General features: G+C 32.3%; 1 protein-coding gene across 1 annotated transcript in view; it reads right to left on the bottom strand.

Moving 5' to 3' along the window:
* Window positions 1–24,968, bottom strand: part of LOC144852130 (ral GTPase-activating protein subunit alpha-2-like) — a 35,427-nt gene that overhangs the window by 6,000 nt on the left and 4,459 nt on the right. The window contains exons 4-39 of the mRNA XM_078709848.1: window positions 24,721–24,764; window positions 24,070–24,259; window positions 23,456–23,568; window positions 23,086–23,224; window positions 22,431–22,548; window positions 22,064–22,313; window positions 21,900–21,971; window positions 20,936–21,106; window positions 20,294–20,506; window positions 19,706–19,779; window positions 19,276–19,384; window positions 18,600–18,722; window positions 17,673–18,012; window positions 17,330–17,458; window positions 17,028–17,129; window positions 16,343–16,672; window positions 15,760–16,043; window positions 15,027–15,182; window positions 14,299–14,427; window positions 14,068–14,193; window positions 13,492–13,659; window positions 13,240–13,350; window positions 12,710–12,778; window positions 12,178–12,303; window positions 11,532–11,712; window positions 11,163–11,236; window positions 10,780–10,989; window positions 10,466–10,619; window positions 9,947–10,098; window positions 9,466–9,647; window positions 8,927–9,034; window positions 8,318–8,389; window positions 8,099–8,222; window positions 3,704–3,856; window positions 3,439–3,597; window positions 1,629–1,756 (exon numbers count right to left, since the gene is read on the bottom strand). Of these exons, the coding sequence (XP_078565974.1) occupies window positions 1,629–1,756; window positions 3,439–3,597; window positions 3,704–3,856; window positions 8,099–8,222; window positions 8,318–8,389; window positions 8,927–9,034; window positions 9,466–9,647; window positions 9,947–10,098; window positions 10,466–10,619; window positions 10,780–10,989; window positions 11,163–11,236; window positions 11,532–11,712; window positions 12,178–12,303; window positions 12,710–12,778; window positions 13,240–13,350; window positions 13,492–13,659; window positions 14,068–14,193; window positions 14,299–14,427; window positions 15,027–15,182; window positions 15,760–16,043; window positions 16,343–16,672; window positions 17,028–17,129; window positions 17,330–17,458; window positions 17,673–18,012; window positions 18,600–18,722; window positions 19,276–19,384; window positions 19,706–19,779; window positions 20,294–20,506; window positions 20,936–21,106; window positions 21,900–21,971; window positions 22,064–22,313; window positions 22,431–22,548; window positions 23,086–23,224; window positions 23,456–23,568; window positions 24,070–24,259; window positions 24,721–24,764 (5,383 nt within the window). The remainder of the gene's footprint in view (window positions 1–1,628; window positions 1,757–3,438; window positions 3,598–3,703; window positions 3,857–8,098; window positions 8,223–8,317; window positions 8,390–8,926; window positions 9,035–9,465; window positions 9,648–9,946; window positions 10,099–10,465; window positions 10,620–10,779; window positions 10,990–11,162; window positions 11,237–11,531; window positions 11,713–12,177; window positions 12,304–12,709; window positions 12,779–13,239; window positions 13,351–13,491; window positions 13,660–14,067; window positions 14,194–14,298; window positions 14,428–15,026; window positions 15,183–15,759; window positions 16,044–16,342; window positions 16,673–17,027; window positions 17,130–17,329; window positions 17,459–17,672; window positions 18,013–18,599; window positions 18,723–19,275; window positions 19,385–19,705; window positions 19,780–20,293; window positions 20,507–20,935; window positions 21,107–21,899; window positions 21,972–22,063; window positions 22,314–22,430; window positions 22,549–23,085; window positions 23,225–23,455; window positions 23,569–24,069; window positions 24,260–24,720; window positions 24,765–24,968) is intronic.

Here is a 24,968-nt window from a genome sequence, read left to right as displayed (position 1 = left end):
GTCTGAAATTTGACTTTGGCGACAATATACAGTATTAATTACTTTGTGTCAGGTTTGTAGCTATACAGAAAGGTTAAAAAGAAAGGTGAGGGTGGTTGAAAAGGTAAATAAAATGCTTCTCTGGGAAAGGGAGAGGGGGAGGGGGATAAGTAGTGAGAGAATGATCAGAAGGAATTGAGGGATGACATGTTGATATTTAGCTCAACTGTACAATTTAGATTAGGTGACCCAACCCATCCTCTCACATAAAACTTACATTCTTACATGTTTATGTTTCACATTGCACTATACTGGTAGAAATCTTATTTTATTTTCTTTTTATTTTATTTAATCGAAACCAACAGCGATAATTACCACCATCAACAGGTTATTGATACCTTCCAAATTTAAATGCTACCCATGTCCACCCATGGATGATTAACAATATGTTTTTAGTGGTCAAGGGTTGGGGAGAGAGTCGTAGATTTTGGATGACCAATCAACTCAACTGTTTCATTAAAGGTTTCCATGTGTAATTAAACGTAACCTAATATGGTGTGAATCATACTGTAAGTTATTATCACTATTACAATACAGTACCTGTCTTGCTTAATCTAAAATAATCAACTCTTTCCACTTAAAGTAAAGATTTCAAATCCGGATAAGATTAAAAAAAAAAAGCTAACAAGAAGTATGGTACTATTTGCAATTAACCAGTAGGGCATGAATCATAGGTTATAACCATCCCATAACCCATCTCATAATGCTAGCATTAGGTTTTAGCATTAAGAGATACAGATAATCACTCCACTTTAAATAAGTGACGATTCTGAATATTTCTGCATATTAAATTAAGTATTTCTAAAGCCCTGAATGCAGTTGATTAGGAGAAACCATTACTAGGTATTATTGTCTCCACCCTTTACATTAATCCTAAAGCCAGATTATGTTACAAATTATTTAAACAGTCAGTTTCAATATTTATAACCGTATTCTTATATTCATTCAGTAGTATAAGCTGGGATTAGGCTAAAATGATACATAATCCCTTTGTCATTATTTTCCATTTTCATGTTTTCGAATAATGGAAATGTTTAATATTCAATAATTTATTTGAAAAAAAAAATTACTTAGAATGATCGACATGATTACAGCAGGGATAAAGTACGCATAAACATTAATATATTGCTCTCCTGAAAAAACATAAAAAAATGTTTTTTTTAATATGGCATTTTAATGTTACTTAATAGTTATCCACTTTGACCAAAAATTGGATCGAAAAAAAAAATTTACATGAAGAAACTATAATTTAACAAATTTTTTAAAAATTATTTACTTGATTAAAACTGTGAAATGGCCTATTCAAAGTTTTTTTAATTAATAAATTTGTGTTAGAGATAATAATTAGTATTAGAGAAATTATAGCATTTTGTTGTGTTTATTCCTATGGATTCACACTATGTTTAGCCCTAAAACTGGTAGTCCATTGAACAACATTGCTGGAGCCAAGGATAGACCTACTAGCATTTATACCCAGGAATCCAACCACATGCATTGGTGCTAAAATATTAACAATACAAAATTAGAAGATAATGTTAAAAAAACTTACCTTTTTCCTAAATGAAAAAGATTTTTAATTGAAAGGATACAATTTCTGATATAATGGTATAACTGATCGTTTAGCTCGGCTGGCGCTGACTGCAGTGGCACGCACTAGTTCTGGTAAAACCTTGTGGTCTACAATTGCACCGTCAAACAATGGGCCAAAAAATGGAACCTGAAACGTAAAAAAAAAAACATGCTGTTTAATTATGTGTTACTGTAATGCCAGCCAGAAAACTAAACAAAGTATCCCCTATGTTTAATATAGCATACTAGGTGTATGGATGCATGCAATAGTATACAAATAATGAATGTTTATGAGTTGGATGGTGAGAATATTTCATGAGTTGAACAATTGACACTAATAGGGCCACCTATGGTTTGATGTATTATTACAGCGCCCTCTATAAGTTTCATAAAACCTCTTAATATTACGTTTTTCCAAGGGATATCTGCATATAGACATTAGCAATATTTCCAAAGCACTTTCCTATGTTAACCTACATAGTAGTAGGTAGATAAGAACAAATATCTCTCATCAATACTCATGGCTTCATGTTCCACCTGAGAACATGCTAATTAGTATTTTCAAAAGTACTGAGTATTCAGTACAAGTTGGAAAAACATCATCTCACCATCATACAGTGTTTTGATCATTAGCAATATTTCAAAAGCACTTTCCAAACCTCTCTGTATTAGTAGATAGATAAATGGATAGATAAGCGATTTCATACAACCCTAATAAATCTTGTGCATACAAAAGTATTCGTGGAAAAGGCATAAAAAGAAGATAAAATCTCTTTACCAAGGACATAAGTAATTGGTATAATTTCAATAATAATACATTTTTTGGAGCACTTTCAGAAATGAGGATTGGGATACAAAGACTGGATTGATTAGTGCATGTTCTATATGCTTTTAATTGTTTCTGGATTCTTTGTACTTTAAATGTTGATTGTAGAATTGTGTCATTATAATATGAATGTAAAGCTTTCATTATAATTGTTAAGTAAACCTTTTTTCAATTTGAATTGATTAGTTAATTCATGATCTCTACTCAAAGTGATTACAATCATATTTTATTATTCAATGTTATGTTGATTTCCAACTGTTGATTCGATTGCATTTCCATTTAGAGACTTCTCTCCGGATTAAAATCAAATACAGCCTAATTGAAGTTCTCTATCTCCCTGTTATAAGGTGTATATTACATTAACATATTTATTTAAAGTTTCTTATATTTTATTTATCCACATTTTTGTCAAATACGAAAACAGATAAAACATTTATGTAAGTTGTCCTTCATCCAGGTAGATGCTTAGGATATAAGACTAGAGCAACTGGACTTGATGTGTCTTTGACTAGACAACGATTATGTAAGTCCAATTGCTTATATTTATATACCATATTTAACACCTCATTTTGCGGCATATAACATTTAAAAAAACATTATCTCTTACCAGCGCCCTTGTTTGTTGAGGAATAATATGAACCTTACCAAATAGGTACCTCAACTTTTATTTATTTTATTTAATTTATTTAAAACATATTTATACAGAATAAAAACATATCAGATATAGATGTAGCACCTGTTTTACATTATGGTCGTGTTGAAATTAAATACATGACCAACAAATTAGCATGCAATATAAGAGTGAAAATCAGCTTTAAGTTTTAGATAACATTTTTTCTAATTTTTGGTGTACAAATATGTCTTTAATGTTTTTTATATTCTTTGATATTAAACATTATATATAAATCCAAAGGCAAATTACTGAAAAAATGACAATATATAATATTAACAACAAAATTCAACCAACATTCAAATCAAATTAATTAAATTTAAAGTTGACATACCTCTGGTTTTCTTAAAATCTGTATCCTGAACAGTTGATTGGCTAATGGATAAATAACAATTATGACATCACCAAACTCAGTTGCTAAGATACCACGCCTGTAATCACGGGTGTGTTCTGACCAAACTATATGAATTTCATCATTTCCCAGGTGTCTTAGCTGTAAAAAAATATGTTTCAAATTCATTGAGCAGGGGTTAAAATTTTTACATCCATTTTTTTTCATGGTTCTACATAAAATTAGTGGTAGAAGGTTTTGAACTTACTTTCTTATTGAGATCATCAGGACTGGATGGCATACGAGTTGAAACATGGAAGATAACTTCCATCGTTGACGTGGCGTAGTAAGGAGCCGTGTCACCGGTACTTTTATTTCTTTGAAGCCCACCCATGAAGCCAGGATGCTTAGCCAAGTCAACCTATAAACAAACATGCATAATAACCTTATAAGTATTATTAATACTTGGTTGTACAGGAATCTGAGGATATTTGGATACATCCTCTACAGATTCCCAGAAACCACAGCACAGTGAAATAGACAGTCCCATACTCTTTATTGTATACACATGTAATAAAGGACCCACAGATTTACATCCCATCCGAAGGATGAGGAAATGATAGTGACATCTTGACTAAGGGTAAATTACAGTAAATATGGCATAGACAGGTCATTCTCCCAGGAACAAGGCAAGAGTTAAACTCCATTGATTTCTAACATGACATAGACGGCATTTATAATTAGTGGGCTAGCACAGGGCTTAACTGCATTTTAAAACTAAAATTGAAATTTCTAGAACTGTTGTAATATCATGAAGGAAAGAAATCATCATGTTAATATCCAACTACAAGGAAAATTACTTTATTTAAAGTTTTAACTTGCCATTTTTAGAAAGTATAGGTGTAAGGTAATCATTTGATACATGTAATAAATGATTAAGTGAGATACAAATAAAAAGGGCAGAAATCTATTTTTATATTTGAATTATTTAAACATACACACATTTATTGAATCACAACTAAGTAATTAAACCATGGAAAAGATTATATTTATAATTCCACAATAATTGTTATTATTATTAATAATACATTTTTTTGTTGTTTCCAAATTATTAAATTGAAAATAATGAGACTGAGTAACAGATGGAATACTGGATACAACATTAAGGCGGCACATTGTGTACTATTTATAATCATGAAAAGGCTAAATAGACAGAAGTACAATAAACTTTACATGACAAAGATTCATGAAAGTTCACTTTAAAGACCTGACCTATATATCAAAGTAAAAAAAAAATGTTATTTGCTATGTATTTATATTATTTAAACCAAATAAATTCATTTTTAATATCTTCATTATGTATTAAATGCTAATTTTTAGATTTAATTAACAACATTAACTTTATGCTTCATCACAGTTAGACATAGCACATTCCATACACATTGTTTATTTCAATGACTGCCTCATCAACCTCTCCATTTAAACAAATTAAAATCATTGTAAAGTAAAGATATTTAGTTACAGCAGTAACTGCAGAAAAATAATTTTGCCATGATCCATAAAACAACAAAAGTAGTAATTTGAAATTTGTTTTTATTTTTAATATTTATTTCAATAAAATAAAAATGTTTACAATAAAAGTTTAACAGTATACTCAATTTATCAAATTTGATCAAAAGTACACTCAACCAAATAGAAAAAAAATGTTTACAATGTATCACCCCTTTAAATGTTTACAATGTATCACCCCTTTAAATGTTTACAATGTATCACCCCTTTAAATGTTTACAATGTATCACCCCTTTAAATGTTTACAATGTATCACCCCTTTAAATGTTTACAATGTATCACCCCTTTAAATGTTTACAATGTATCACCTCTTTAAATGTTTACAATATATCACCCCTTTAAATGTTTAAAAAAAGAGGTTATTTGTTTGTATTGTTGACGATTTGTATCATTTGAATGTTGCACTATCTCTCAATGATAATTAGCTTTTGTAATTAAGACTTGTCCAACAGACATGTGTCTTCAAAATCAATTGTCTACTTTTTTGTATTTCATCATCATTTAAGGTTTCTTATTTCAAAAAAAAAATATTGAGTCTTATTATTTTATGATAATGCTTTACCAACATCTGGAAAACAACTTTAAAGTTTAATTGAATTCAAATAATTCGATTTGCCGAAGTTCTTTGGCTTTTCACGTGAAATGAGTTCAATCTTAAGTTCTGTCTACACTCTCAAACTAGTTTGACAAAAAAAATGTGATGTGCCCAAATATGGTAGTGATATACTCAAATATGGTAGTGACATGACATCATCATGGGCACATCACATACAGTTTGATAGTGTAGACAAGGGTTTATGCTGGCTTTTAAAGAAAATGTATAACTCTTCCCCTTTATTTAACATTCCCTAGCAAAACTCTGGAGTTAAACACACACTGGATTGTCAACACAGGCGTTTTGTATGGTGTGCACCCCTATGTAAATGCCAGAGTTTTACTTCCCCACCAACAGTTGAAGCAGTAAGGATACAAAAACAGAAAATAAAAATCCCAAGGCAAATTAATATAAAAAAAAAAAATAATTAAGAATGGCCAGTAACATATCTCTATTAGTATTAGAAAATACATTTTTATGATTCAATCTGTTTTCATTTAGAGATATATAATTTACAAAGTAATTTATCTTCTTTGTATGATGAATGGAGATCACCGATGGCTGCCTATTATATCATAATAATACAAATTCAATTTGTTTCCATTTAGTTTAATAACAAAAGATAACAATGTCTCATCTTCATTTAGTAAGCATTATATCTATTAATTCAATTTCATTCAGAATTGCAGAATTCATAATATCATGTTTTATCTAGTGTTATGTAAATTCTATTTTTTCTTTTGTAAAATAATCTTTTATAAAATCATCTTCATTTATTTAGAAGCACTTTATATCAATTAATTTAATTTCTTGTTCATTTATACATACACAATTATTATACATTATCTATCTTGTAGACTATGTATGATTTAAATTGATATTGAAATTCCAAATTGTGTTTGTTCGTAGAATTTTACAGCTTAAAGCAAGATCAACTTTTTTTTTTCTTCAAAATACTATAAATAATATCATATTTTATCTAGTCTATGTATGATATAAAATAATATTTAAATTCTATTATTTTATTTATTTGAAAATTTATTGTGAAAAAATAATCTATGAATTAAATTATCCTCAATAGTAAGTACTCAATTTAATTTCATTTAAAAATTCACAACAATTATATTTTAGATTATGTATGATTTAAATTAATATTTAAATTAGATTATTGGTTCGTAGACTTATTACAAACATCTTTATGTATTAAATCAAGATCATATCTTATTTAGTAAGCACTTTATATCTATTGATTTAACTTCTCTTTTATTTCGACATACACAATAACTATACTTGATCTTGTTTATGTATGAATTAAATTAATATTCAAAATTCCATTAATTTGTTTTTTTTACAGAATTTTTCATCTTAAAGCAAGGGTAAATTTTGATTCAATTTTGTGTTCATTCAAAAATAAAATTATTTTATCTAGTCTATGTACGATATAAATTAATACTTACATTCAAATGTTCGTTTGTTGGCAGACTTATTGTAAAAATGTTACGTACTAGAGCAAGATGTGTTTTTTTTTTTATGAAAACATTTGCGGAATCAATCTTAATGTATTATAAATCAACCCCCGAAACGGAACACACAACTTAATTAAAATATAAACATTTAATTTCATCATCAAAAATGAATAACCGATCACAATACAAGTATGAGAGGAAGTTCCATTAATTTTATAAATATTTATATCTGATATTATGGTTTCATCTGGTATAGCCATTAGGGAAAGTACATCAAAATGTTGTTAAAAAGAAATTGATGAACTATTTTTAGAATTGCAATTTGCATCCCAAAGAATGAATTCTGAAAATAAAAGGTATTATATGGTTCCTTGAACAGATAGTATACTGTGGTCCCCAAGTTGACATACTCACTCACAGTAGTTCACTCTATAGGCTTAATATAGGCCTACTGTAAACTATCTAGAAAGGCAGGAGAAAGTTGCCTCCTGTCATGTAGTAATATCGTATCGTAGGGTCATCATTATTTTTTTAGTTACATATCCAAACTCTAAACAATGAACAGGGATCCTAACTTTTAATATCGACAGACTTTATGAAAGCATAGCCAAACAGTAGAGGGCACAATCATTTTTTTGTAGTAAGATCGTTGTAGCGTTCATTACATTTTAATTACACATTCAAACTCAAAACCATATCCAAACTTGACAAAATTAAATATCATGGGACTTTATGAAAGCTTTACCAAACAGTGGAAGGTGCTATAATTGAATAATTAAAATGCATACAAATATAGAGCACAATATTTATTATTATTATTATATTTAGAATCAACAGGTTAGCCAAGGACTTTCCAGGCATGAAGAAGGTAAAACATACATTGGAAACACTTGTTTCATATCAAATCATAGAGGGCACTATTTAGAATCAATGGGTTTACCAGACACTTTCCAAATATGTAAAAGGTAGAAAATGCATCGGCACCAACATTATAATAAATAAATAATTATAATCTGTGTAATACTCAACTCACCTCCCATGCCAAAGCTGCTACAAAGTCTTCATACTGTCTGCTGCCCCCATTATTCAGAAGTACAGAATTCTTATCTTCTTGGCCTTCTGCTACGTAAAATATTGCAATTTTGTGTGTTTCCCGGCTAAAAACAAACAGCATGTATTAGGACACTTCCACCATTTAACAAACATTCTCCACAACTTAAGAAAACTAAACTACTATACAGTAACTACCTACCATTGTCTTGAATCTAAGTTTTTAAGTTCTCTCGCCAATTTATCATTCTTCTTTAAAACACCCATCTGAGGTCTGTTGATAAAAAAGAATAAATACTTAATAATCTAGCAAAATTAAAGAGACTCGTAATTTCTTGTTGTTTAATTGAGTTAAAAATAAATCCATAATAAATTGCACATTATATAGTATTTAAACACAAATTTATATATATATTTTTTTTAAAAACCTAATGTAAATTGTTTGCCTTTACTCCCACCAAAAAAAAATTGTTGAAAAAATCGTTGAATAAAAGATGATTTCTTAGCTTATACCCTTTTCAAACTTGCAAAAAGTGCTTGTAACAAATTGTAACCAGGTTTGCATAGTGTGAAGACAAATTTGTGAAAAACACACCGATGAGAGGCCTGTTTTTGTTCTGAGAAGTCGCAAGTTGTTACTGCGAGCATATATATTACCCTGGTATTAAACTGACCAATCATAGTAATCAAATAGCGCACAACTATGTTTTCTCTCCCAAGATTTCTTCTGTATGAAACGTGTAATAAATCGGGAGATCAAACCTGGTTACAACAATTTATGTAGATGTGAAAAGGGTCCTGAAATAATTACCTTTTCTCCCAGTTCATGAAGCCTAACTGACTAAACAGTTGACGGCATAGTTGGAATGCAGACGATGGTTCCTTACATTCTGTCTCACTTAAAACCTCAGCCGACATTCTGAAATTAAGTTTGATACAATATATTTGTAAAAGTATATGTTGCATAATTCTTAGCTTTGCAGAAATACAGTCGATCCATGTGGACGTAAACGTCATGTAGGTTCACTGAAATCAAAAAGTCCCCAATACTAGACAACTTCTCCTATTAAGAGGGTCCTAAAGAGGGTAGTTGTCTTATGAGGGTTGTTGTCTAGGGTGATAATTGCTCAGGGGATATTGAATAATCTGTGCAGATACAAAACAGCATAGTAGAATTACATACAATTATGAACACTTGGAGAACCAGTATTCATCATGTTCAATCAAAAGTTTTTTTATAATTTACATAATTTAATTTTGGCAATTGGAGGAAAAATATAATTTCATGAAATAAAACATTTTTTAAATAAAAAGAAAATAATTAAAAACTTCCTAAATAATATCATTTACCTATTGTCTGTTTGATGTTCTTCGTAGTACTTTTGTTCTTGGCTGCTCTCCAGTAGCAGACTCTCCGTAGTGAGTGATTCAAGATCAACTGGGATCTGTTCAGGACCAGGCGATGGCAAATTAAGTGGAATACCGGGTCTCAGTAAACATTCACTGCCTGTGTATCCAATGTATTGTAAAAGCTACACAAGAAAAACAAAAAGGGTTAGTGAAACATCTACAGTATTCATTCTGCTATCATAAATACCATATCTAATTTGAAACCATTTTAAATATACCATCTATACATACTAAACAAATAATATATGCTAATGAGTGCATTGGATAGACTAGTGAAAAATGGGATACGATGATGTAATATCACTACCATATTTGGGCACTTTTTTTGTCAAACAAGTTTGATCGTGTATACAGAATTTTAGTACATAGTTTAAACAAATAAATAAACAATAAATATAAAAATATATAAAAGCTTATTAACCTCATCAATCATATCAGAGTTTCCCGTCTCATCCTCTTCCCATGTTGGTAGGTCATCAAGGCTTTGTTTCTGATGTCCTGGTGATGTACTCTCAACACTTTGTTCTATAGGTGATAATGCTCTGGTATTGATGTAGCCTGGACGGAGAGTACCTGAGAAATAGTAAATGATGAGATATTTCAAGCTATCCAAAGAAAATAACAAGCTAGAAATTGTACATGGTTGATGAATTTGTAATGCTTTAAAACAAATGACAAATTCCAAAAAAGACAAGACAACTGGGGAGTCAGTGGATACAGAAGTGTGTATTAGAAATTAGTTTTGTTAAGTAGGGGTGGGGGGGGGGGGGGGAACTAGGGACTTAGGGGGCTTGGACATGGAAGATGTAACACTATGTAACTTTTTTAAAATGATTATGTAACTATAAAACTGTATTATCTATTTATTTAAGTCAAATATGGTCCAATTCATAACATAACATTTTGTTTTGCTAACTTGAGTTGTATTGTCTGTTCTCACCTGTGGCAGTTGGAGTTGGTTCAGGAGCTGGTGGCGTAGCATACAATATAGCGGCATCCCATGAATATTTACCACTGCAATCTCGTATGATGAGCCTAGCTCTTGTTGACCTTGTAGTAAGGTCACCTGTCATATCACCATCTAAAAAATCATACTAAACAACAGAGAAAAAAAGTTAAATGTGTATTCACAATGTTCATCAGTACAAAAAATGATTTAATGGCGTATAGTTTAATGTAAACATTTTTTCAGTGTGGACCTTCAAAGCTATAACTCCACTCCATGATTCAAAGAAAAAAGAAACTTACACTAACTTGATAATTTTCAGGTAGCTCAACAACAGACACCAGAACTGATTCATTGTAAACGAAGAATTGCATGTTTGGCGATTGGAACATAGAGGGCGATATCTCATCCAGTTCAAGATCAGGAATGTCATCATACTCGTTGATGCTCGCAGTCAAGCACGCTGATCCTCCGTCCAATGGGAATTGATTTAAATGGTTGACAAGGTGACACATGACCTGTAGTATTAATGTAATGTAATTGATTTTATTTTTTTAAACCAATTAGTTATTTTGACATGGACACACCCCACATACAGAAACAATAACGTTTTTGTCAACTACAGTTAAAAGGCATCTAACAAAAAAGTGTGCACATTTTTACCATATTCTATAAAAACATATTCACTTACTGTGGTGGCCGCCAGACGTATAACCCTCACTGATTGGTCAATGGACGTACCTTCAACATCTATAGATGGCTTACCTGTGACAACAAAAATATAACAATAGAATAGGTAACACATAGCATACTTATCACATTTTATGTCTTTCTTTGAAAGTATTTTTATTTTCTTTTCTCTCTCTCAAATTAAAACTTGTTACGTTTTGTTTATTTTTGTCAAATTTTTAAGATAAAATCTAGCTTGAATTAAAAGACGTAAAATCTAAATTCAAAATCAATCAAATATTTGTTATTACAATTTTTTTTATTATTATTTTTTAATTGAGTGAATCTCAAATTGATTTTTAATTGATCACAAATAAAACAATTTCAATACCTTCATGAGGTAAGAGGTCGTTGGGGTCAAAGTGCGTTGGACTTCTTCTGACATACGCCTGGTGAACATCCTTTAACGATTCCAGTGTCACATGTGGATCGTAGTCAGGTGATGATAGTTCTGACAGATTGATACTGTTCCTGGTTCCTGCCTCAAGTCCTTCTGCTACTGATTGGACAACCTACAAGAAAACAAGGGTCATCATAACACAATACAAGGTGATTCTAATGATACTACATTAAATAAAGGTAAAGGTAGTAATTATCATCTTTAAGCTTAACTGGAAATTGAGGAAATTCAGATTAGACCCTCTACAGACCCACGGCAGTCAGCCGATACCTCTTTTTCAGCTTTACGTCCCATCCGAAGGACGAGACAATGAGAGTAAAGCATCTTGCCTAGAGATACAATCAGTTATATGGTACAGATAGGCTCGAACCTATGCCTGTCACATACTAGTCCAATTCCCTTATCATTACACTTCTTCAGTCTATACAGCACCCAACATAGTATTCTAATATGGCCTCCCATCAGGCTAACCGTTGCTTGACTTTGGTGATCTGACAAGAACCGGTGTTTCAACGCAGTACACTCATCTCTAGTAGTCAACAATTAAGAAAGAGCTTTACATTTCAGTAAGAATTACCTTGAAGACTGTCTGGATAATTGGAGCCTTTTCTTTGGATTGCTTGGTTTCTGCTGGTTCTCGTAATGATGATAATGGTACTGCCATACACCACTCCAACAAACAGAACATTAATGACACTAAAAACTAAACAACAACAAAACAGTATTATTAATCAATGACATGTTTGGATTTCCATGGTAAAAAATGATAGGAGCTGCTTGGAAATTCATTCACATATATTTAAAAAGCCAACTTTTTTTTTTGTATTTAGAAATTGCATGCATGAGTGAATTTACAGTGTATTTACGTTGTTATAACAAAATCAGAAAAAAACCCACAGACTCTATTTTTCAACTGATGGTCTAGGTTGATTTCTGAAAAAATGCATCTCGGAGAAAATAGGCAAAATATTTTTTTAGGTCTTGTAATGTAATATAGGAATAGCATTAACAGACCTTGTTTGATTGGTTTAAAAGAATGTTAGCAACAAAATTAAAGTCTAGATTGTAATTTATATATTATTTATTTGATTAAATGAAACACTATATACCTTTTTGTCTTCATCTACATCACTGAGTTCTGTATTTAACTGTAGACCTGATATTGTCATTGAAAGAACCTAAAACAAACACAAACAAATAGAATATTGATATATTTATATTTTATTTACAGAAATGTTAAAATTGACCTATTTTAATTTAGAGACAATTGATTATAAGAAGAATTTTTAACTGTTTAAACAATCACAATGTCTTAATTAACAAGTTACTTTAAATTGGGGTCCAGCATTCACTTACTCCTATTGTCTGGATATGAACTAGTAATTGTGTTTGATTGTTTGAATAAACTTCCACAAGCTACTATGGATATCAGATGAGTTCCTCTCCCATTGCTATAGGTATTTAATTTAACATTCATTCATCCACAATTCTAACCTCATTTAAACTTAAGCACAATTTGTTTATTTTAAAATATTTAAAGTTTGTTTAATTAGTATTTTTAAATGGAAGAACAACTGGGGGTTTAATTGGCCCTCAGTGGGTAAATAAAGTTGAACTAAAGACAAAAACAGTACAATACCTCTATAATTTTCTTTGGCATTTCTGGATAATGATGACCCAGCCTATCTGCTCTGCTACTCACAAGTAACAGCATATCACACGCCACTTGAGCAACAAGTTTATAATTAAACTGAAATTTAAAAATGTACATAAATGATTTATTGGTTGTACATACGCGTCGTGACGATTGCTCCCAAACCTTTCCCATCATGCATTGTAAAATGACGTTCCTCATGAATTCAAGCTATTTGCGATAAACCTTATGTGTTACCTTTAGGCAAGCTAGTAAGACATTAATTGCTTCCTTGATCTTGTAATGAAACGTACAATGAACAAGTTCTTCAAACAGGAATATGCCGATGCTGCAAATAGCGATGCAACGAGCCTCACAGCTGGGTTCACGTCGACCACATTTCAGCAGAATTGTTATAAGATGGTCCTTAGAAAAATGTAGAAAAGCTTATTGTAAACAAACATTATTGTTGAATCAACTTTATTGCAGAAAATGTGAATGCAAAATTAACGATAAACTTTATTGAACAAACACTTTTGTATCAGCAGCACAAGTTCATTTACAAGGCAATATAAAAATAAAAGTCTGATTTTGAGTATATATTTGAATATAAAATTTAAACAGTTTGACTTGTGTTCCAGGTTAGGCTTATGTCCCTGTCAGTATGATATATAAAGCTCTGTCTACACTATCAAACTTTATGTGACAAAAAAATGTGATGTGTCCATATATGGACATATCACTACCATATTTGGGCATATCCCACTTTTGTTGTCAAATTATTATTTGATAGTGTAGACAGAGCTTAAGGAAAAAAATGTATAGAATGTTTACCTTTACATCCCCACAGGTCATAGTTGAAATCTCCTTTGAGGACGGTTGCAGTAACGGTATCTCACAAAATAAATTAGGAAAACAAACTAGTGAGCCAATTAGTGAAATAGCTTCAGTCCTTGGTGCCTGGGGAAAAAGAAATATAAAACATGTCAAACAAAAGTTTTATTATAAATGAAAACTTACAATTCGGGCCAGCCCAAGTAATTCCCTCGTTGGGAGTATACTTACATCCAAGTCTATTGTTGCTGAAATCATGTTGGCTGCCTGGATGAAATCTAAAATCAACATTGTTGACCCTGGCAACTGGCAAGAGAAGAATGCTGGAGCTGAATGCTGTATGATAATATTGATTATCTCCTAAAATAAAAAAAAAGACAGATATGTCAAAAAAATCAGTTATGTATATATTTTATATTAACGTTTTTTTTGTTTCATTACCATGAAATAATTTAGAACCTTTTACAAACAAACAAGATTTTAAAAAGAGAAAAAGCAGAAAGAACATGAAATCCTCCAAAAGACAAGCCGCTGAGGAAAAAACAATATTTATATAAAAACACCCTCACACAATCATAGCTCATGATTATCACATTCTATGCAATCAACCAATCAAATGGCAATGATGGATGACAAAACACAAATGCGGTTTAGACATTAGGGAGCTTTCAAATCAATCGAAAAACCATCAAATGTGTTGATTTTACAATTTTTTATATTAAGAATTTTAATGTATTTTATTTATAATTGTATAACTCTATTCAATTTCCAATTTGTTGAGCCACTTGACAGTGATTCATTTCTCTTTTTGGTTAACCAGTCATTTGGATTTTGAACTCTTTTATTTTGTTCTTTTCTGACAAATAAATGAATTGAAATGCGCACAATGAGCTAACATGACATACCTATTAGTTACTTCAGTGTTGCATTGAGCAATCACACGATTCTTTACTACTCACCTGGTCAGTTCCAACAAGACCAAAATGTAAGACACGATAGAAATGAAGGAGGTGATCTTGAGGTAGCGGATGGTCATGCCGTCTAACGGTCATCATGCATAACAACTTGTACGCAAATAAACGGCCTTTCTGAAACCGATCTGATAAATATGTTGCCTACAAAAGAAAATACATTACAATAATAAACTCAATTTTTGAAATTCAAAATAAAAACAGAAAAAGATAATTAAAGCTGTTTAATTTGTTCAGCATATAAATACATTTTATATGCTTGTAAAATTATGTATAAGATATGTCTACGAAAAATTCCGCCTTGTGAATTAATATACAATAAAATGATCATTTGATCTCTGCATACACTCGAGAACAAGTGTTGTTCCTACCATACCAAAATGTTAAAGAGTTCCTACTTAATTTTATTTGAACCATACCATGAAAACCCAGTGGTGAAGTGGTAGGATGTCTACATATCAAGCAGAAGATTCTGGGTTCGAATCTCTCCGGATTTTTCTCATTTTCATATATTTTCTAATCTTTACTATTTAAAAATTAATTAATTTCCAGTACATCAATATTTGCTTTAGAGTTTCTCTATGCCTGTCAAATTAATATATCATCATCTTAAACGCTAAACGTTGTTAGACATTGCGCGTCTCACTTGTATTCGCCACTCAGTACGCTTTTGAGCAAGCATGTGAAAAGTTCTGTTTCCTATATATAATATATAGCATACCTGAAATAGCCAAGGTGAGAACATCTTAAGAGGTGGTATAAATACTGGTGGCGGTGGTGTCGTCTGGTTATCCGTACTAATTCCAAGATTTTCACGCATCTTTGCTAACATTTGCCAATATTCACAAAGACAGTCCATGACTTCTGCATGTAGACGCGGATTAGAGATCTTGTTTACATCTCCAAGGATACCAAGCATCCGTTTCCATAGCACCACTGCAACATCAGGTAACCAGCCAGCCCGATTACCACCCGATATTATGCTTGTATCTGGAATCAACATTTCTGAAAAAAGGGTAATCAAAATCAGTACGTTTTTTATCACTTTTAACATCTGACCTGAGGTTTGGCTCCTGTCACAAAAAATAAATTATATCACATGCTATACCTCCATTGCTGTTGAACAGTGTACTCGTGTGTACTTAGCAGTAGGAATCATTTAGTGTTTGGAAGTATTTATTATGATGACTATTTTTGCCATGAAAATGTAACCCCCTCTATTTCCTTAGCATAGAGACTGAACCAGAAGAATATGGCAGTGAATGAAATAAACAGTTAAAGAAATAAACCAAACTATACATTACCATCTTCATATTGCGTGTCCTCATTGTCATCCTCTTCTTTATTATGTTGTCTCAACAGCAAACGATTCTTAAACTCCGCATTTACCTGATCTTCCAACGAAACGGAATCTTCCATAGGAGAAACAGCTGAAAAGGAGCTGAGCAGGGAGATAGAATGGTTAGAGCATGTGTGTAAGATAGGGGCCTGGGGATCTAGGACATCAGATAGACTTGTAGGTGTCAGCCTGCAACTCTCTGTGTTGCTTGGATCTGTGATTTCTGAACTGGCTAGGCTCATACCGTCCTCTGTCGTCCGGCCTTGGTAGTTATCATCCTCATTTATCGTATCATCTACAAACAAATCATAACAAATATGGAAAATTTATTTTAACTGATTAGAGATTGGCCGGGATTAGTAGTGTTATATAGCCAAGCTTCTCGCTTACATTCAACAGAATTGGTTTTCTTGGATGAAGAATAGATGACAACTACATGATGAAAGTTAGCGAGTCAAAATGGTCGAGCAGTTAAGTCAGGGGTCGCCGTTTACCGTATACCTAGTTATTAAAGGTTCTGCTTAATCATTTTGATCCCCATCAATACACACTTACTATTTCATCTTTAAATTGTAATTTTTTTACCATCATCACATTGTTTGGTCCAATTTTTGTCTGTAAATGATTGCAAATAAATGAGATAAACGTACCATTTTCCCCTACATCTTCTTCGTTAAAATCGCTTGATATTAACCGGATTTCACTTTCTGTAAATGCCTTTCTCATACAATTGGTAGTATAAAGAGGCATTTCTAAAATAAGAAATTAAAAAACAAAGGAGTTAAGTATTTTAAATGTGGACACTTACTGAGCATTTCAATTGGGTTGTTATGGGTAAGAGTTTGGGGATATTACCAGTCGTGGAACTCATTTCTTTTTTTAATTTTTAATTTACCTTCTGTTTATACTTTTAAAGAATTCATATTTGTTTTCTCTAGATATATTCCTTTACCTTGTAAACGGGTGATAGCTGCTGCCTGGTGAACATCCCCCGTACTACTACTTCGGATTAGTCGATTCTTTTCAGATCTATCGTCTTCTGGAAATGATCTTTGGCGTATCATACCTTTCCTTCTTTCATCTACCAAAAAAAATATGCAATAAATGTTATGTCATTTGATAATATTGAAAACAAGAATTATAAAAAAGCACTGATTAATCATAAAAACAATAGGAGTATGTTAACCCCGAAAAAAAAAGAAATTCCATGGCTATTAACCAATCAGATGCTGTAAATTGAAAATTTTTATTTCTTATTGGACCAATAAAGATTCTGTATTCTGTATTGACTATACCTTCATATTCTTTAAGTTTCGTCAGAATCTCAACAGCTTCTTTTTTCGATGCAATTTTCATCTGTTGCATTCCTCTGTTCCGTACGACATTTATGTCATCGTGACTAGACATGGTCAGCATCCTACTACGCTCAGGACTACCAACCGGCGGTGGAGATGAGCTATTCCAGCCTTCTTGCGAAAACGTCCTTTCATGTTTCCCTCGATCTTTGTTGGTTGAGGATATGCGATGGCGTAGTTTCTTTTCTTTTTGTTCGCTGAGTTTGTCCAGAGGTAGATCTTTGAGGTCAAGGCTGTACACCTGCTTTGCTAGGATTCTTGTTAGTGTCCCCATAGTTTTCTATAAAAAACAAACAAAAAAAACTAATAAAATAATTAAAAAAAACAACAAAAGTCAAAATTGTTATTTTATCTATTTTTATTTTGTTTTATTCAATGCACAGCCAACACTGATAAAATCTGGCTATAACTTAAACATTACATTTTCTTCTACAATAAACAATATAATTTGATTGGTTCATTCAATTAAATTATTTTCATTGCATCTTACAATTTGAGAGGCTGCTGATTATTGCACTGTAGTGTACATCATGTGTTACTCTCCAGACAAAATCAGAGCATTTCGTTTTTGCATGACCCAGTTTCGACATCCATTCAAGATGGAAGCAGAGGATTAAATGAACACATATTTACTTTAGAATAGTAGGTGTGTGTTTATAAAAATAATATCAATGTTTATGTTTAAATGACTGTGTTTGATAACATAAATCATACTGTCAAATTATAAAAACAGTGCTCATATTCGGAACATGGTCTTATAATCGCATAGGTCATCGGCGAAAGTTCCATATTTTTAGTTGTATGAAAAAATGTCTCTGTGTTTGATAACAAATACAAGAAAGTAAAAATAGAAGTTGAAATACTCACAGCCCATTCGTCAATCAGCTCCTTCCAATGCGTAAGGGATGATAATATTCGTAACAACTCATCCCATAATTCAAGAGGCACCCTAACTACTAAATTAGCTTTTATCCAAGTTACTATTAATGTCTGAAGAAAAAATACAAACTACAGCAATTAAAGAATTTTTCAGAACAGTTTTGGTTTTATTTTTGGGACATAAAGTAAACATTTAATTTTTATCTAATTCACACCGATGAAATATAATAAATTATAAAGCACGTTTTATAATCTAATATTAGACATTTTCAAGTCTCTGCAGATAATGACTATAATCCATAGGCAGTGTCACAGTTTACGCATGTATTTAAAAGAACCTAGTTCATCATTCGGGTTACCTAAATTAGGCCATGTTATAAGGGGGATTACCACTTATCAAATTTACTATTGGTAAACCTTGGAACAAGTCTCTGCAGATAAGGACTATAATCCATAGGCAGTGTCACAGTTTACGCATGTATTTAAAAGAACCTAGTTCATCATTCGGGTTACCTAAATTAGGCCCTGTATGAGGGGGATTACCACTTATCAAATTTACTATTGGTAAACCTTGGCCACATGTGCATAGACATACAATACAATGTACTGTTTGACACCAAACCCTAAAATCTCTGTACATCACTGAGTGTTAGTAAATACAAACCTGAAAAAGTACTTGTGACAGCTGATTGGCTAGCGTCAGCTTAGCCTTGCTGCTCTTACTACTTAAAATATTTTCGGTTATCTTTAATAAAACTTTCAATAGTTGCTCTCTGGGGAAAAAACACAATTAAAAGAATTAATAGTATAAAAATAATAAACGTTATCAGTAAATATGAAAAAAATAATGAGCCAGCTACATATTGAATATTGTATGTACACAAATTTGTGCAGCAGGGCTAGTCCAATTCATAATTTATGTAATTGCATAATTTTCATATCCACACAAGTAGCATCTATATATAAATTATTTCTCTAAATTTTTTTTATTATAATATATATCGCCCTACCAATCCCTACCATTATGTACAGGTAACTCAATTTATTGAGTAGCAAAATATTAAAGGAAATAAAGGTTAAAATGTTCCACTTACACAGTCTCTTGTTCCATCTTAACATACATTACAATATGACGAAATACACCAAGTACACGTTTACAAATATCAATCTAGTAAAGAAAAACAGAACACTGAAAATACCACCTTAAAAAGTCACTTTATATCCAAAATCAAGACACACAATATGTGTGTGATGATAGTGCAGTATCATGGAGTAAACAGCATAGTAATATTACCATGGCATGGTAGTTTCACTGTAGCAATGCTTAAGCTTACACATAGAACAAGTTGATTCTGTATGTCCATTAGCTTACGATTTGCAATAACAGAAACCTGAACTTATTATGCATTACATCATAGATTTCAATTTTCCAAAGGCTACCAATAAAGGTCGGAAAGCACATGTTTGTGATACAGAATCAATGGAATTGGGTCTGACAACTAGAACAAAAATAACAAACAAAACTCAAGCACATTGATACCATGACATCATAGGTCATAGGTCATTGCAAATGGTTACTAAAAGTAACTTTAGTTACAGAAGGTAAGGCTATATTGATTTTGGTGTTAAATGTTCACAATATGAATATTCCGTTAGAAATGAAATAAAAAGGCTGATCTTACATGATCTTTTAAAACTTTGTCTTCACTCTCTGGTTCAAGTAAAAACGCATTTGCCGAATTCGTAATGAAGACTTGCAGCGTGGGCTGAAGACCAGCTTCTAAACGATTCTTTTCTTGTTGCTGCGTTTTGTACGTTATTGCACTCAGATACGAATCTGTCCGCTTCGTCTTGGTACCCACTTTAAGATGCTTGTTTATCGGAGTACTGCTAGTCTGAAAAGGTTATTACAAACTATTACAATAGTATTTGTTCCTTCTTTTGTTATTACATCAAAGAAACTGAATGTGAACAGGACCTAAGTATAATAGCAAAAAGAACCTGTATAATACACCTGAACAGGACAGGGGCGCCGTTTACCGTACCTAAAGAGCCAACAATATCGGCAAGGGTTTGATGCGAGGCCATCTTGTTCCTTGTTCTGGTGGTGGAAGAAGTTTTCTCGGACAAGGTCTATAAACCGTAGGTCTAGTGTACACAGTTTGCCGTGTGCACTTTTAAAGAACCTAGTTCATCAATCGAGACAAGTATGGGTTTACAAAATAGTCCCTGTGTTAGGAGGAATACCACCTATCTGATAGGACAGTGATTAATTTACTATGGGTAATCCTTGGCCTAAAGACATAAAATAAAAAAATAAATACCTGTTCTTCAATTTCTGGTATTAACCCTTCTACTTTTTCTGTTGGACTGTCAACCTGAGAGACACCTGACCACTCTTCAAATCCTTCAGACGCGCTCTCTGATCGTGGTGAGTAAGCGATGTCAGGAGGCTTCCTCAAAAACACTGGTTGGTTGTCTGCTCCATTTGAAGACTGAAACAAAATGTGAGTAAGATATGTAGGTGATATTACAGTAAGAATATAATAGTTAATGGTTTAAAATGTCTAAAGACAAATGTCTTAAAGAAAAGGTTGTGAAGAAATAGAAAAGAAAAAGTTCATGCCTGCACACAAACTAAATATGAGGATAATACTCTCTAATGGTTGACCTCATTTCCTTCCACTTCCTGTGACCCCACGACCTAATTACTCTATTGCACAAACAATTATAACTGTTCTTAAATATAGATATAATTTATGCAGTGAAGCATAAAATGTACCAACAAATTATATTAGAGCAGAAAGCATATAAAAACAAAACAATGTACCACATAGAACACCTATAAAGAGATACCTTCAGAACAGCAAAGTCTCCCTGAATCAGTTGTTGGACGTGTTTACGCGTTAAAACATATAACACCTTATTTGTTTTACAGGGAATGTACCTTGAATAGGTGTCCAAACATAATATGTCTACTACAGGGAATGTACCTTGAATAGGTGTCCAAACATAATATGTCTACTACAGGGAATGTACCTTGAATAGGTGTCCAAACATAATATGTCTACTACAGGGAATGTACCTTGAATAGGTGTCCAAACATAATATGTCTACTACAGGGAATGTACCTTGAATAGGTGTCCAAACATAATATGTCTACTACAGGGAATGTACCTTGAATAGGTGTCCAAACATAATATGTCTACTACAGGGAATGTACCTTGAATAGGTGTCCAAACATAATATGTCTACTACATCCATAAATAATGGTATCAATACATTTACCTGTATCCATTCTTGATAGACCTTTAGTGATCTTTTAACAGCTTGTGATTCTGACATAGGCAGCAGAAATCCCTTAAAAAAGAGAACAAAACAAATTAAAATACAATTAAGTATAAAGGAAAAAATAAATTATTAATATATACTAATTTAATTTATGTATTTACCTGTCGTAAGATCTCATGAACAAAGTTAATATTCTCTCTATTTGAATACAGCACCTGTCGTACAACAGCTTTATCTTTATCAGAGACAAGGTCCTCTAACTGGGTGTTTGAGGGGCCTGAGTTCTGCTTACTGCTGTTTGTTATCACAGCATTGTGGCCAAGTACCTCAGGTGAATCTTGACTGATGGAGGCAGTGAGAGATCTGTCAAGGGTGTTTCCTTTATCCTTGGCGACATCAGGTTGAGGTGCTCTATAGCATAACAAATACGTTTGAATAATTAAAGTTATTTTGATGATTTCCTCACTACATCAAAACATTAGGCCTAAGAATAATTTGTTTTCAAACATTGCTTTAATGCATACTTACTGTACTTTTTCTTTCTTGTTGGCAATAAAAGCCACAAGCCACCTGACCACACTCACTTTACAGTGTGTTATTTGACTGCTAGATACACTTGGTTGAATCTTACGTGTGCTTGGAATGTCTGATAAAAAATACATTCATAAACTATTCAATAAAAGTTACTCCCAAGGGTTAAAATTATCACTACCAGTTTGGAGTAGTGAGGAAAAGAAATTGTAAGTGTTTTTAATTTTATTTCAGTATACAAACAAGAAAACAGCAGAAGAAAGAAATAGAAGACCAATAATTCAAGTGACTAAATGTGCAATGTTTTGGATATACATACAATCCTGCTAGCGCAAAAAAAATTCTCTACTACTAGGCCCCTTTTGGTTAACATTGTTGTTGTATTAACATCAACAATGCATAATAAACATCACTTGGTTACCAGATATCGTTTGTAATAGGACCCTTTATGTTTGGTTGTACTAAACAAAATGATAGAACTCTCTTATAGTTTGCAAATGCTTTTATGAAGTCTCATATTGTTTTACTTTGGTTTGGAAGTGGTGACATTTCAGGTTGTTTAAAATTATCTGGAAAATGTATTGAAATTCATATTATTCTAATGGGATTTCAACAAAATTTGCATAATCCTCATTACAGGTGAACGTCTTACCAAGAATGGGTGCGTACAGACTGGTAGTGTGGGAGAACTCTGGGAAGACGTGGGGTAAATAAAACTTCTTAAAATTGTCCAATAAAAAAACAAAACATTTCCTTGTTTGATCTGGATCGTTCCATTGTAGCTTGCTAACCTAAAAATACAAGGGAAAAAATGATTACTTATTAATGTACAGCATTTATATATTACTATAATAAGCCAAAAGAAATGTTACCAACAGGTAATATATATATATATATATATTTTAAATCAGAAAAAAATGAATCTCAAGTAAATGGGTTAAGTTTCAGACTAAATGCTTTGTTTCAAGATCTCATCCTTCAGATAGGACATTAAGGTGTTGGTCATTTTGTAGGTTACTTACTTGTGCTACAGTATATTGCAGTAACTCATCAAACATGATCTGTGAAAGATTACCAATCGAGTCTCCTGATTGGGTGGGCAGGATAGGACAGATTTCTACATCATTTATAGGATCTAAGAATGAAAGACAAAACATGAATAAAAATAACAACATAATGTGTAAAGATCTGTCTACACTATCAAACTAGTTTGACAAGAAAGTGTGGTGTGCCCAAATATGGAAGTGATATGCCCAAATATGGTAGTAATATGACATCATCATGTCCATATATGGGCACATCACATTTTTGTCACATAATGTTTGATAGTGTAGACAGAGTGTAAAGAAAATGTATGACTGAGGGAGAAAGGCTTCAATTACAAAGGGCTTGTCTAGACTTATGGAGTTATTATAGCTTATACAGTAATGTGCACACAACTCTATGGGTCTGGACTAGCAAGAGGTTAGTGTAAACCAACTACTATTAGATATTTTGTACAAAAGCATTAGTTAATGGAGGCTTGAACACTTTGCAGTTATGCTGCTGATTATGTAACTGTGTCTTGCAATACAAACCATAATAATGTACGTCTGAACATATTTATTTGCATGATTACTCTTAATTTAAAACTTACATAAATCGATTTGTGTCTGTTGAGTTTTACTATTTTGAGTCATGATGCCATCCAGATCACTTCCTTGAACTCCATGAGGTACAGGAAAGCCAGGGATCAAAGTGGCGTAGATCAAGTAGCACTCTTCATCGGCTGAATCTTGAAGGGCTTGGAACCAGAGAATGAAAAGCTTCAATCCCTCAATTCGAACCTGTAACAGAGCATACAGTATTTTATTTATTCAACTTCTCACTAAGATGTACATTAGAGAAAGATGGAACCAACAAAAAACAGTCCAGTCCCAATTGCACAGTGGCTGTGTGTGTGTACTAGTACACCGGGGTAACCACCTACTCATCTCGAAAGATATACTAGGTTCTTTAAAATGCACATGAGCTAGATGTGTTCACTGGACCTACAGTTTATAGTCCTTATCTGAGAAGACTTGTTCTACCACCATGGAGCAAGTGAGCCTCGAACCCTTGCCAATGTTATGGCTACTGCACGTAATTACAGTTTCACTGTCTTAACCGCTTGGCCACTCACTCACTCACTCACTCACTGTGAGATCATTGAAATAAAAGGAACAGGAAAGAAAAGGAATACTGTTGTTTTTCTGAGTTTCCGAACAGAGGTCCAAAATTGTAAAAACACCACAGATTATACACCTACCTTGACAGTGTTTCCAACATGAAGTAATTTCTTTAAAATTCGGCCTAAAGAAACAAACAATTATAAACAAAATAAAAGAGGTGTAAGTTTTGTTTTTCACCACCACAACATTTTTATTCCAAATGTATTGGTCGTTATTCAACGAAAAACGAAAGCTCCCTATTTTATGGATGAAAACATAACCTCTAGAAAGAGGTAGTGGTTCCACAAAAGTGTCATGAATACTTTAATTGTCTGGGCTCTCGGCC

The sequence above is a fragment of the Antedon bifida genome, chromosome 9 (assembly GCF_963402885.1).
Source record: "Antedon bifida chromosome 9, ecAntBifi1.1, whole genome shotgun sequence".
Classification (NCBI taxonomy): Eukaryota; Metazoa; Echinodermata; class Crinoidea; order Comatulida; family Antedonidae; genus Antedon; species Antedon bifida.
Note: the sequence above shows the minus strand (reverse complement) of the source record. Positions and strands in the feature narration are given on the sequence as shown.